The sequence below is a fragment of the Mustelus asterias genome, chromosome 31 (assembly GCF_964213995.1).
Source record: "Mustelus asterias chromosome 31, sMusAst1.hap1.1, whole genome shotgun sequence".
Classification (NCBI taxonomy): domain Eukaryota; kingdom Metazoa; phylum Chordata; class Chondrichthyes; order Carcharhiniformes; family Triakidae; genus Mustelus; species Mustelus asterias.
The window spans coordinates 5,181,783-5,195,389 of NC_135831.1; the positions used below are offsets into that span (position 1 = coordinate 5,181,783).

At 48.8% G+C, this 13,607-nt stretch overlaps 1 protein-coding gene across 4 annotated transcripts in view; it reads left to right on the forward strand.

Moving 5' to 3' along the window:
- The first annotated feature begins 1,984 nt into the window (after window positions 1-1,984).
- LOC144481735 (P2R1A-PPP2R2A-interacting phosphatase regulator 1-like) overlaps window positions 1,985-13,607 on the forward strand; it is a 57,679-nt gene continuing 46,056 nt past the window's right edge. For 3 of the 4 annotated variants that reach the window (XM_078200883.1, XM_078200884.1, XM_078200885.1), the window contains exon 1: window positions 1,985-2,507. In XM_078200883.1, the coding sequence (XP_078057009.1) occupies window positions 2,170-2,507 (338 nt within the window). In that variant the 5' untranslated portion in view covers window positions 1,985-2,169. The remainder of the gene's footprint in view (window positions 2,508-13,607) is intronic. The other variant, XM_078200886.1, reaches the window with a different exon arrangement.

Genomic DNA, 13,607 nt, shown 5'->3' on the forward strand with positions numbered 1-13,607 from the left:
AGAAAGATCAACTTAATGCAAGGTAAGTCCATTCAAAAGTCTGACAGCAGCAGGGAAGAAGCTGTTCTTGAGTCGGTTGGTACATGACCTCAGACTTTTGTATCTTTTTCCTGAAGAAAGAAGGTGGAAGAGAGAATGTCCGGGGTGCGTGGGGTCCTTGATTATGCTGGCTGCTTTTCCCGAGGCAACGGGAAGTTTAGGCAGAGTCAATAGATGGGAGGCTGGATTAAACTAGATTTGTCCGGATTAAATTCCATCTGCCATCTCTCCTGCTGTATCCTCTGATGGTCCTCATCACTATCCGCAAATCCACCAACCTTTGTGTTGTCCGCAAACTTACTGATCAAACAAGTTACATTTTCCTCCAAATCATTTATGTATATTATAAACAGCAAAGGTCCCAGCACTGATCCCTGAGGAACACCACTTGTCACAACCCTCCATTCAGAAACACACCCTTCCACTGCTACCCTCTGTCTTCTATGACCGATGATGTGGAGATGCCGGCGTTGGACTGGGGTAAGCACAGTAAGAAGTCTTACCTGATGAAGGGGCAGTGTTCCGAAAGCTTGTGCTACCAAATAAACCTGTTGGACTTTAACCTGGTGTTGTGAGACTTCTTACTGTTCTATGACCGAGCCAGTTTTGTATCCACCTTGTCAGCTCACCTCTGATCCCATGCGACTTCACCTTCTGCACCAGTCTGCCATGAGGGACCTTGTCAAGGGCCTTACTGAAGTCCATGTAGACAACATCCACTGCCCTACCCTCATCAATCATCTTCGTCACTTCCTGGGAAAACTCAATCAAGTTAGTAAGCAGCCATCTTTGAGGCCCGCGCTCTGTGTGGGAATGGATGGAATTGGTCTTCTAGGCAGCCATCTTTGATTTTCCCCCATTGCTCTGTGTGGGTGGGAATGGCTAGAGTTGGCCTTCTCGGCAGCCATCTTTGATGTCCCCCCACTGCTCTGTGTGGGTGGGAAGGATGGAGTTGGCCTTCCAGGCAGCCATCTTTGATTTCCCCCATTGCTCTGTGTGGGTGGCAATGGACGGAGTTGGCCTTCCAGACGGCCATCTTTGATTTTCCCCCATTGCTCTGTGTGGGTGGCAATGGACGGAGTTGGCCTTCCAGACGGCCATCTTTGATTTCCCCCATTGCTCTGTGTGGGTGGCAATGGACGGAGTTGGCCTTCTAGGTGGCCATCTTTGATTTTCCCCCATTGCTCTGAGTGGGTGGGAATGGCTAGAGTTGGCCTTCCAGACGGCCATCTTTGATTTTCCCCCCCACTGCTGTGTGTGGGTGGGAATGGATGGAATTGGTCTTCTAGGCAGCCATCTTTGATTTTCTCTCATTGCTCTGTGTGGGTGGGAATGGCTAGAGTTGGCCTTCTTGGCGGCCATCTTTGATGTCCCCCCCCCCCCCCGCTCTGTGTGGGTGGGAAGGATGGAGTTGGCCTTCCAGGCAGCCATCTTTGATTTTCCCCCCACTGCTTTGTGTGGGTGGCAATGGATGGAGTTGGCCTTCTAGGCGGCCATCTTTGATTTCCACCATTGCTCTGTGTGGGTGGCAATGGACGGAGTTGGCCTTCTAGGTGGCCATCTTTGATTTTCCCCCCACTGCTCTGTGTGGGTGGGAATGGATGGAGTTGGCCTTCCAGACGGCCATCTTTGATGTCCCCTCATTGCTCTGGGTGGTGGACGGAATTGCCTTCCAGCCGGCCATGTTTGATTGCCCCACCCCCCATTGTGCGGGGGGTGTTGACAGAGGTCTCCCAGTGACGTCATGACGCAGCGCTTCCCCTCCTGACGCACGACGCAAAGAATGACACCGCCCCCTGCACGACGCAAGGCTCGCCCCCTGCGCGACGCAAGGCTCGCCCCCCCCGCCCCCCCGAATCACCGTCGCGCGCACGCTTAGACGCAAGGCTCGCCCCCTTCACCGTCGCGCGCACGTTCTCGCTGGCGCGCGTTGGCGTGGGTCAGGTGCCCTCCGCCGGAATGTGCTGGAACAGCAGGATGGAAACTTAGCAACCGCGCGGCGCCAGCCAGGCTTCGGCGCTTCTCGTCGCCGGGGGGGTGGTGAGGGGGGGGGTGGTAGAAAAATCCACCACCACCACCCCGGTTCCTTACCCGTCACTTCCTTCAGCGGAGAGAAATAAAACAACATGGATGAAATCGGGACGACGGTCTGATTCTCTGAAGGACTTCTTCGCCCCCCCGCCCCCCTCCTCGGAAAGTGGGGGGGCCTTTTCCGTGGAGGCTTTCGCCGGCCTCGAGTTGGTGCTGCGGCCGAGGAGGGGGCGGCCGGGCGGCGGACGCGGCGTCGACGCGAGGGCCCAGGCTGCGCGGCCTGCACTTCAGGCCTCCCTCCTCTCGATGGCGCAGGAGGAGCGGATGGAGGTGGACCAGTGCGCGTGCGCGGGGGCCGGCGCGGCGGTGCCGGCGGCTGGCGGGGGAGGGGCGCTACTGCGCAGGTCCAATAGCGCCCCCATGATCAGCAACATCAGGTAAAGGGGATATGTCTGTTCGTGGGTGGGTGAGTGAGTGTGTAACCCAGTCTTAACCCCAGGCTCTGCACTGACTGATGGGCTGAATGGCCTCCTTCTACACTGTAGGGATTCTATGACTGAAATGCTCCTGACCTGTGGCTTTTTAATTTTGAAATTATTGCAATATTGAGAATCATTTGCAATCACTCCAAACTCCTCACCGACTGAAATACTCCTGAACTTATTTTGAAATGATTGCAGTGTTGGAAATCATATGCATCTGTCCGATGGGACAGGAGGTCAGTGTTGCCACTCCCGCTAGCATTTCAGTGGAATGCACACAGTTCGCCCTGTACTATGTGCTGTTAAGGCGAAAGTTTGTGTTATAAGGAATAATTCTCCTCCAGCATGAATCTCTCAAACTAGGGTTTATTTCCTGGGGAGTTTCAATGCTTGACGGGTGATTTGTGGGTTATGGGGGGATTAGCGGGTTTAATACATGGGAACCTGAGGGTAGGGCCTTGGGTAAGACCATAAGAACAGTAAGAAGTCTCACAACGCCAGGTTAAAGTCCAACAGGTTTATTTGGTAGCAAAAGCCACTAGTTTTCGGACCGCTGCCCCATCGTCAAGTGAGTGGGAGTTCTAAACAGGGCATATAAAGACACAAACTCAGTTTACAAAATTTATGTGTCTTTATATGCCCTGTGTGTGAATAGAACTCCCACTCACCTGATGAAGGGGCAGCGCTCCGAAAGCTAGTAGCTTTAGCTACCAAATAAACCTGTTGGATTTTAACCTGGTGTTGTGAGACTTCTTACTGTGTTTACCCCAGTCCAACGCCGGCATCTCCACGTCATAAGACCATAAGACACAGGAGCAGAATTAGGCCACTCGGCCCAATCTGCTCCGCCATTCAATCATGCTGATATTTTTCTCATCCCCATTCTCCTGCCTTTTCCCCATAACCCCTGATCCCCTTATTAATCAAGAACCTATCTATCTCTGTCTTAAAGACACTCAATGACTTGGCCTCCACAGCCTTCTGCGGCAAAGAGTTCCACAGATTCACCACCCTCTGGCTGAAGAAATTCCTCCTCATCTCTGTTCTAAAGGATCTCCCTTTAGCCTGAGGTTGTGCCCTCTGGTTCTAGTTTTTCCTACTAGTGGAAACATCCTCTCCATGTCCACTCTATCCAGGCCTTGCCGTATCCTTTAAGTTTCCATAAGATCCCCCCTCATCCTTCTAAACTCCAACGAGTACAGACCCAGAGTCCTCAACCGTTCCTCATACGACAAGCTCTTCATTCCAGGGATTTTTCTTGTGAACCTCCTCTGGACCCTTTCCAAGGCCAGCACATCCTTCCTTAGATACGGGGCCCAAAACTGTTCACAATACTCCAAATGGGGTCTGACCAGAACCTTATACAGCCTCAGAAGTACATCCCTGCTCTTGTATTCTAGCCCTCTCGACATGAATGCTAACATTGCTTTTGCCTTCCTAACTGCCGACTGAACCTGCACGTTAACCTTAAGGGTAGGAAGCTCTGTCAGAGGGTCAGTGCAGACTTGATGCAGGGGGCAGGAATTTAGATTTGTGGATCATTGGGATCTCTTCTGGGGAAGGGGTGACCTGTTCAAGAGGGACGGGTAACTGGAGGGGGACTAATATACTGGCGGGGAGATTTGCTAGAGCCACTGGGGAGGGTTTAAACTAGTTTGGCAGGAGGGAGGGACCCAAAGCAATAGGAAGACGAAGAGAAGGTTGAGGACAGCACAGAAGTTAAAGAGAACACATTAAATAGTAAAGGCAGTGTCAGTAATCCTAGTACCAGACAGATCAGGCAAAAGCAGGACAGAGAGCAAGGGAAGTCCAGATTAAACTGCATTTATTTCAATGCAAGAGGCCTGACGGGCAAGGCAGATGAACTCAGGGCATTGATAGGTACGTGGGACTGGGATATTATAGCAATTACTGAAACATGGCTAAGGGAGGGACAGGACTGGCAGCTCAATGTTCCAGGGTACAGATGCTATAGGAAAGATAGAACAGGAGGTAAGAGAGGAGGGGGAGTTGCACTTTTGATTAGGGAAAACATCACAGCAGTACTGAGAGGGGATATATCCGAGGGTTCGACCACTGAGTCTATATGTGTAGAACTGAGAAATAAGTAGGGGGAAATCACTTTGATAGGGTTGTACTATAGGCCCCCAAATAGTCAGCGGGAAATTGAAGAGCAAATATATAAACGATCTGGAAGAAGGTGTAACTGGGGTGATCAGTAAGTTTGCGGACGACACGAAAATGGCTGGACTTGCAGATAGTGAGGAGCATTGTCAGAGGCTACAGAAGGATATAGATAGGCTGGAAATTTGGGCAAAGAAATGGCAGATGGAGTTCAATGCAGATAAATGCGAAGTGATGCATTTTGGTAGAACTAACGTAGCGGGGAGCTATACGATAAATGGCAGAACCATAAAGGGTGTAGATACGCAGAGGGACCTGGGTGTGCAAGTCCACAGATCCTTGAAGGTGACGTCACAGGTGGAGAAGGTAGTGAATAAGGCATATGGCATGTTTGCCTTTATAGGACGGGGCATAGAGTATAAAGGTTGGGGTCTGATGTTGCAGTTGTATAGAACGGTGGTTCGGCCGCATTTGGAATACTGCGCCCAGAAGGACGTGGAGGCTTTAGAGAGAGTGCAGAGGAGGTTTACCAGGATGTTGCCTGGTATGGAAGGGCTTAGTTATGAGGAGAGATTGGGTAAACTGGGGTTGTTCTCACTGGAAAGACGGAGGATGAGGGGTGACCTGATAGAGGTGTATAAAATTATGAAAGGCATAGATAGGGTGAACGGTGGGAAGCTTTTCCCCAGGTCGGTGGTGACGTTCACGAGGGGTCACAGGTTCAAGGTGAGGGGGGGGAGGTTTAACACGGATATCAGAAGGACGTATTTTACACAGAGGGTGGTGGGGGCCTGGAATGCGCTGCCGGGCAAGGTGGTGGAGGCGGACACACTGGGAACATTTAAGACTTATCTAGATAGCCACATGAACGGAGTGGGAATGAAGGGATACAAAAGAATGGTCTAGTTTGGACCAGGGAGTGGCGCGGGCTTGGAGGGCCGAAGGGCCTGTTCCTGTGCTGTATTGTTCTTTGTTCTTGAGATTACAGATAGCTCCAAGAAAAATAGGGTGGTAATAGTAGGGGATTTTAATTTTCCCAACATTGACTGGGACAGCCTTAGTATTAGAAGTTTGGATGGAGTGAAATTTGTTGAGTGTATTCAGGAGGAATTTCTCATTCAGTATGTGGATGGCCTGACTAGAGAGGGGGCAAAACATGACCTCCTCTTGGGAAATAAGGAAGGGCAGGTGACAGAAGTGTTAGTGAGGGATCACTTTGGAACCAGTGACCATAATTCCATTAGTTTTAAGGTAGCTATGGAGCATAGGTCTGGCCCAAAAGTTAAAGTTCTAAATTGGGGAAAGGCCAATTTTGATGGTATCAGGCAGGAATTTTCAACAGTGAATTGGGGGAGTCTGTGGGGAGGCAAAGGGACGTCTGGTAAGTGGGAGGCTTTCAAAAATGTATTAACCAGGGTTCAGGGTGAGCACATTGCTCTTAGAGTGAAGGGCAAGGCTGGTAGAAGTAGGGAACCCTGGATGACTCGGGATATTGAGGCCCTGGTCAAGAAAAAGTAGGAGGCACATGACATGCATAGGCAGCTGGGATCAAGTGGATCCCTTGAAGATTATAGAGAGTGTCGGAGTTGAGTTCAGAGAGAAATCAGGAGGGCAAAAAGGGGACATGAGATTGCTTTGGCAGATAAGGCAAAGGAGAATCCAAAGAGATTCTACACATAAAGGGCAAAAGAATAACTAGGGAGAGAGTAGGGCGGCCTCTTAAGGATCAACAAGGCTATTTATGTGCGGATCCACAAGAGATGGGTGAGATCCTAAATGAATATTTCTCATCAGTATTTACTGTTGAGAAAAGCATGGATGTTAGGGAACTTGGGGAAATAAATAGTGATGTCTTTGAGGAGTGTACCTATTACAGAGAGGGAGGTACTGGAAGTCTTAAAGCGCATCAAGGTAGATAAATCCCTGGGACCTGATGAGGTGTATCCCAGGACATTATGGGAGGCTAGGGAGGAAATTGCAGGTCCCCTAGCAGAGATATTTGAATCATCGACAGCCACAGGTGAGGTGCCTGAAGATTGGAAGGTGGCAAATGTTGTGCCTTTGTTTAAAAAGGGCTGCAGGGAAAAGCCTGGGAACTACAGGCCAGTGAGCCTCATATCTGTAGTGGATAAGTTGTTAGAAAGTATTCTGAGAGATAGGATCTACAGGAATTTAGAGAGGCAAGGCCTGATTAGGGACAGTCAGCGTGAGTTTGTGAGTGGAAAATAATATCGCACAAATTTGATTGAGTTTTTTGAAGGGGTAACCAAGAAGGTAGATGAGGGCAGTGCAGTTGATGTTGTCTACATGGACTTTAGCAAGGCCTTTGACAAGGTACAGCATGGTAGGTTGTTGCATAAGGTTAAATCTCACGGGATCCAGGGTGAAGTAGCCAAATGGATACAAAATTGGCTAGAGGACAGAGGGTGGTTGGACAGGGTTGTTTTTCAAACTGGAGGCCTGTGACCAGCATTGTACCTCAGGGATTGGTGCTGGGTCCACGTTATTTGTCATTTATATTAATGATTTGGATGAGAATTTAGTAGGCATGGTTACTTAGTAAGTTTGCAGATGACACCAAGATTGGTAACATAGTGGACAGTGAAGAAAGTTATCTCCAATTGCAACGGGATCTTGATCAATTGGGCCAGTGGGCTGATGAATGGCAGATGGAGTTTAATTTAGATAAATGCGAGGTGATGCATTTTGGTAGATTGAACCAGGGCAGGACTTACTCAGTTAATGGTAGGGCGTTGGGGAAAGTTATAGAACAAAGAGATCTAGGGGTACAGGTTCATAGCTCCTTGAAAGTGGAGTCACAGGTGGACAGAGTGGTGAAGAAGGCATTCGGCATGCTTGGTTTCATTGGTCAGAACATTGAATACAGGAGTTGAGACGTCTTATTGAAGTTGTACAAGACATTGGTAAGGCCACACTTGGAATACTGTGTGCAGTTCCGGACACCCTAATATAGGAAGGATATTATTAAACAAGAAAGAGTGCAGAAAAAATTTACTACGATGCTACCGGGACTTGATGGATTGAGTTATAAGGAGAGGCTGGATAGACTGGGACTTTTTCCCCTGGAGTGTAGGAGGCTGAGGGGTGACCTTATAGAGGTCTATAAAATAATGAGGGGCACAGATCAGCTAGATAGTCAATATCTTTTCCCAAAGGTAGGGGAGTCTAAAACTAGAGGGCATAAGTTTCAGGTGAGGGGGGAGAGATACAAAAGGGTCCAGAGGGGCAATTCTTTCACACAGAGGGTGGTGAGTGTCCAGAACAAGCTGCCAGAGGTTGTAGTAGAGGCGGGTACAATTTTGTCTTTTAAAAAGAGTTAGACAGTTACATGGGTAAGATGGCTATAGAGGGATATGAGCCAAACATGGGCAATTGGGTCTAACTTAGTGGTTAAAAAATGGGCGGCATGGACAAGTTGGGCCGAATGGCCTGTTTTCATGCTGTAAACCTCTGACTCTATCAGAGGGTCAGTGCAGACTCGATGGGCCGAATGGCTTCCTTCTGCACTAGGGATTGTTGGATCTTTTCTTCAGAGACTAAGCATTAAGCTGGCTTTCACATGAGGGATTTCCCTTCTTAACCACAGCTCAGCTAATACAAAGACTCACGGAGACAGTATTCTGGTTAAAGCTGTGCCTTTATTTCCAGGACTGGTTCAATTTGGTGGCAATCCAAAACTACTCTAAAAGTGCATCACTTTCCGTTATACTATTACAATTATACAATTTTCAAAAGTCACTTGCCCGCCCTCTCTGCTCACCCCAGCAGGGTGTGAGTCAATCATTATTAGCATGGGTTAGTTACCACGGCCAATAACATTTTACTCTCTGACAGCATTGGACTACGTGAGTTCGTGGACTTTGAAAGCTTCTCTCAGTCTCCGAGCAACTTAGAATTACAGAGTCCCTTCAGTGCAGAAGAAGGCCATTCGGCCCATCGAGTCCGCACCGACCTCAATCCCACCCAGGCCCTATTCCCATAACCCCACATATTTCCCCTGCTAATCCCCCTGACGCTAATGTCAATTTAGCAAGGCCAATCAACCTAACCCGCACATCTTATCGGGAAACTGTATGCCCTATTCATTAACTGTCTGGGGTTGCTGAGACTATCTGGAATCCACAGCTCTATTATTCCAAAGAATCTTTTCATTTAGCTACGTCCCATCATGCCTTAGAGCAGTGTGCCATTGACTAAGGTTTATGCTTTTAATACAGAATAGTCAGAAATGCATATCTAAATTTTCTAACAGTGGTTATATGTGTCTCTATGCAAGTAGGTACCTTTGTAAGATTTATTCCAGGCATTTTGTGACTTCACTCTAAATTAATCTACTCTGATCAGTTACATCTTTTAGTACCAGGTTATTCTGAAGCCTCTCTTTCATTGGCTCTGTGACTTGATTGCAAATTTTAAGATATGAAGGGGAATGGATGAGTGTTGCTAGAAATGGTGTTTCTGCTGTTTGGGGGAGTCTAGAACTTGTCGGGGGGGAGAGTCTTAAAAATTAGAGCCAGATGTTTCAAGATGTTTGGAACTCTCTTCCACAAAAAGTAATTGTTGCTGGATCAGTTGTTAATTTTAAATACAAGGTTGATAGAATGTGTATTAAAGGATCTGGGGTCAAAGTGGGTGTGTGGAGTTAGGTCGCTGATCAGCCATGATCTTGTCGATGGCGGACAAGGCGTGAGGGCTGAACGGCCTCTGTTCTGAGGCTGATCCACCTCGCAAACTCCAGAGGTCCATCACCTGGGCATCATCCCAGTCTGAAATGGTTGTCTTTGTCTGGCGCCAGTTACAAAGATACAAAGCGCAGTGGACTCATCCTGGATTCAACAAAAACAGAAGACGCAGGAAAATGTCAGCAGGTCTGACAGCATCCATGAAGAGAGCCAAGGTTTCGAGTCTGGATGACCCTTCGTCAGAGCCGTGTCCTGGCTGCAAACATGCACGTAATTTATCCCACTTGCGTGGGTGCACTTAATGGCAGTGCATCTGGACGAGTTGACCTGAAACGTACGAGATTGAAACATCATCATACCGCTGGTTTGAAGCCTTTATTTAAAGGTGGAATTTGTAGTGAGGTTTGTGGACATGACGCACCGCATCAGAGGCCGCTGATTGGATACATGGCCCTGTGAATGGATTGAAGCAAGGTACTTGGTCGAGAACTTGAAGGTTTTGCCAGCCACGTCACAGTGGCTAGCGCTCCCCTGTCTCTGAGTCTGAATCTTGGAGGTTTGAGTTCCACTCCAGAGGCTCCAACACAGAATCTGGCAGCACCGAGCAAGCTCCACACTGCTCAAGATGCCAGCTATCGAATGGAAGTGAGAGCAAGATCTCATGGCAAAGCTTGAAGAGGAGTGTAGTTCCACCCACTCCTCCCACCTCCTGTCCAATTTGTCCAGCGTCAGTAAAAATAGATTGGCAGGTTATTTCTCTGCTTTTGGGAGCTTGCTCTGCACACAATGGCTGCTGTCTTTCCCGATATAACAGTAGCTGCACATCAAACGTCCTTTGTTGGCTCTGGAGTACTTTGTGCAATTCGTCCTCTCAGGATGTCCCGAATGTAAAGGCAAGTTCAGCCTTCCTTCCTGCACCCCAGGCGGTCAGGCACATGGTTTTTGGAGGGAGCTTGGTGGCCTGATGGCGCGGTGGTTAGCGCTGCTGCCTCACCTCCAGGGACCCGGGTTCAACTCCGGCTTCGGGTCACTGTCCGTGCGGAGTCTGCATGTTCTCCCCGTGTCTGCGTGGGTTTTCTCCCACACTCCAAACATGTGCGGGTTAGGTGAATCGGCCATGCTAAATTGACCCTAATGTCAGGGGGATTAGCCGGGTAAATATGTGGAGTTATGGGAACGGGCTGGATGGGATTGTGGTGAAGACTCGATGGACTGAATGGTCTCCTTCTGCACTAGGGATTCTATGTACTCTATGAACGGTATGCTTTGTCTGTATAGGGCGCAAGAAACAATACTTTTCCCTGTATCCCAATACATGTGACAATAATAAATCAGATCTTTCTCCACAGTAGAGCTTCTGTGATTCTAAGGATTCTATGAAATGATGTTTCCATGACCCTGCTGAGTTCTGCATTCTCATTGGTGGAGGTTTAAGGGCTGGGATAAGCCGCTGTAGTAAACTTGGTGAACTCCTCCTGAGGAAAATTCATTGTAAACGCCTGGAGTTTTCACCCAGTGCATTTCCAAATAGCTGGGAGTTCAGTCGAGAAGATTCTTTTCCTCTTTGGGATGTGGATGTGGCCAGGTGAGGCCAGCATTTGTTAATCGTTTCGAACTACCCTTGAACTCAGTGTCTCGCTGGGCCATTTCAGAGAGGCAGTTAAAAGTCACCATTAGCTGTGGTTCCAGAGTCGCATGTAGGCCAGACCGGGTAAGGACGGCAGGTTTCCTTCCCGAAAGGACATGAGTGAGCCAGACGGGCTAACAATGATAGCTTAATGGTTACCAATGCCGGACGTAGCTTTTTAATCTGAGATTCATTCATTGAATTTAGATTCCACCAGCTGCCCCAAGAGTATTATTAGCCTGGGCCTCTGGATTACTAGTCCAGTGACATTACCAACATGCCACCCTTATCATTTGTTGGGGAAACCAAAACTAGTCTTCAGAATAATTTAATCACTAAATCCGATCAGGGATTCAGGGGAAACCTCATTACGTAGAAAGTGGTGAGAATGTGGAAGTCACTCCCACAAGGAGAGATTGACATGGATAGCATGTATGAAGGGGAGCTTGTGAAACAGCCGCGGGAGAAAAGATTAGAAGGTTATGCTCCAGGACATGGAGTATATGAAGAGTAGGGTAGGAGTAGGGTGGCACAGTGGTTAGCACTGCTGCCTCACAGCGCCAGGCACCTGGGTTCGATTCCCGGCTTGGGTCACTGTCTGTGTGGAGTCTGCACACTCTCCCCCTGTCTGCGTGGGTTTCCTCCGGGTGCTCCGGTTCCCTCCCACACTCCAAAAGTGTGCGGGTCAGGTGGATTGGCCGTGCTAAACTGCCCCTTAGTGTCGGGGGACTGGCATGGATAAATGCATGGGGTTATGGGGGTAGGGCCTGGGTGAGATTGTGGTCGGTGCAGACTCGATGGGCCGAATGGCCTCCTTCTGCACTGTAAGATTCTATGATTCATAAGAGGACAATGGAGGAAGCCTGTGTGGAACAAGAAGGTCAGCATTGACCAGCTGGGCGAATGGCCTGTTTCTGCGTTCTAATGTAATAGGGTGGATGGAGAAGCGTTGGTGTTAGCAGCATGGGGTGTTAGAAAACCTTGGGGCTAGTGGGCATTGGAGCTTGGGAGATTTTGTGGCTGGGGAGGGGGGATGGGATTTCGTTGCAATGGGGCAGAAGCAGGTCTTGAGATATTTTAAAAATAGCCCCAATCTTGCAATTAATTCATGCCAGATTAGCTGTCCTGGGTCCTCTCCATGCCAGTCCTGTTTGTGCAGTGTGGAGCCTGGATCGGCGCAGAATGAATATAAAGTCTCCTAACTTCATTTTCGGCGTGTGGAGAGTGAGCACGCTGGAGTGGAAGACTTTCCCAGGACAGCTGGATGGACCGCTGCCAGACCCACTGTGCTCCACTCCTTAATTTACCAGTGTGGAATCATTCCTCCTCACCACACAAGGGGGCATAGATTTAGGAGCATGGAAAAGTTGTTTTTTTTAAGACCAGATTGTGGGATGCACTGTTGAAGAGAGCAATGGAAGCAGATACCCCGTGTTCTGGTTAAGATGTGAGAAAGGGGAGTGAAGGAGCAGGGTGAGTACTTGAGGATAAGCCCCAGCGTGGATCAAGTGGCCCATTTTCTTTTCCATTAAGAGGCCCAAGGTAATGGAGACGATTATCCCGTCTCACAAACAGAAAACGCTGGTAAATCTCAGCAGGTCTGACAGTATCTGTGGAGAGAGAATAGAGCCAACGTTTCGCGTCTGGATGACTCTTCGTCAGCATTTTCTGTCTTTGTTTCTGATTCCAGCATCCACAGTATTTTGCCATTATCCCGTCAGCCCAGTTTCCCTCCTCTATCTCGGCAACCCTCTGAGATCTCTGCTTTCCTCCAATTCCGGCCTCTTGTGTCAGGTCCGCTTCCTCCACTCCACCATTGGTGGCCGTGCCCGGGCCCTAAAGCTCTAGAGTTCCCTCCCTAAACATCTCCGCCTCTCTATCCTTCTTCCACTGCACCCTGAAACCTATCTGTTTGAACAAGCCTTTGGTCACTTGTCTTGATATCACCGTAAATTACGTGCCGAATTTTGATTTGATTTATTATTGTCACATGTATTGGGATACAGTGAAAAGTATTGTTTCTTGCGCGCTATACAGACAAAGCATTCCGTTCATAGAGAAGGAAAAGAGAGGGTGCAGAATGGAGTGTTACAGTCACAGCTAGGGTGTAGAGAAAGATCAACTTAATGCAAGATAGGTCCATTCAAAAGTCTGATGGCAGCAGGGAAGAAGCTGTTCTTGAGTCAGTTGGTACGTATCCTCAGACTTTTGTAGCTTTTTCCTGATGGAGGAAGGTGGAAGAGAGAATGTCCGGGGTGCGTGGGGTCCTTGATTACGCTGGCTGCTTTTTCCCGAGGCAGCGGGAAGTGTAGACGGAGTCGATGGATGGGAGGCTGGTTTGTGTGATGGACTGGGCTACATTCACAACCTTTTGTAGTTTCTTGCGGCCTTGGGCGGAGCGGGAGCCAGACCCAGCTGCGATACAACCAGAAAGAATGCTTTCTGATTCCATTTTTGCAAAGAGTCTCGGAAAGCCCTTGCCGTGTTAACGGTGCTGCGTAAATGCTGAACCTTGCAGCAGACGGGATTTGAACCCAGGTCTTTGAAGGTGAAAGATTATTGTCGATTCCCCCAGTGTTTGACCATGGCCGATCTGACCTC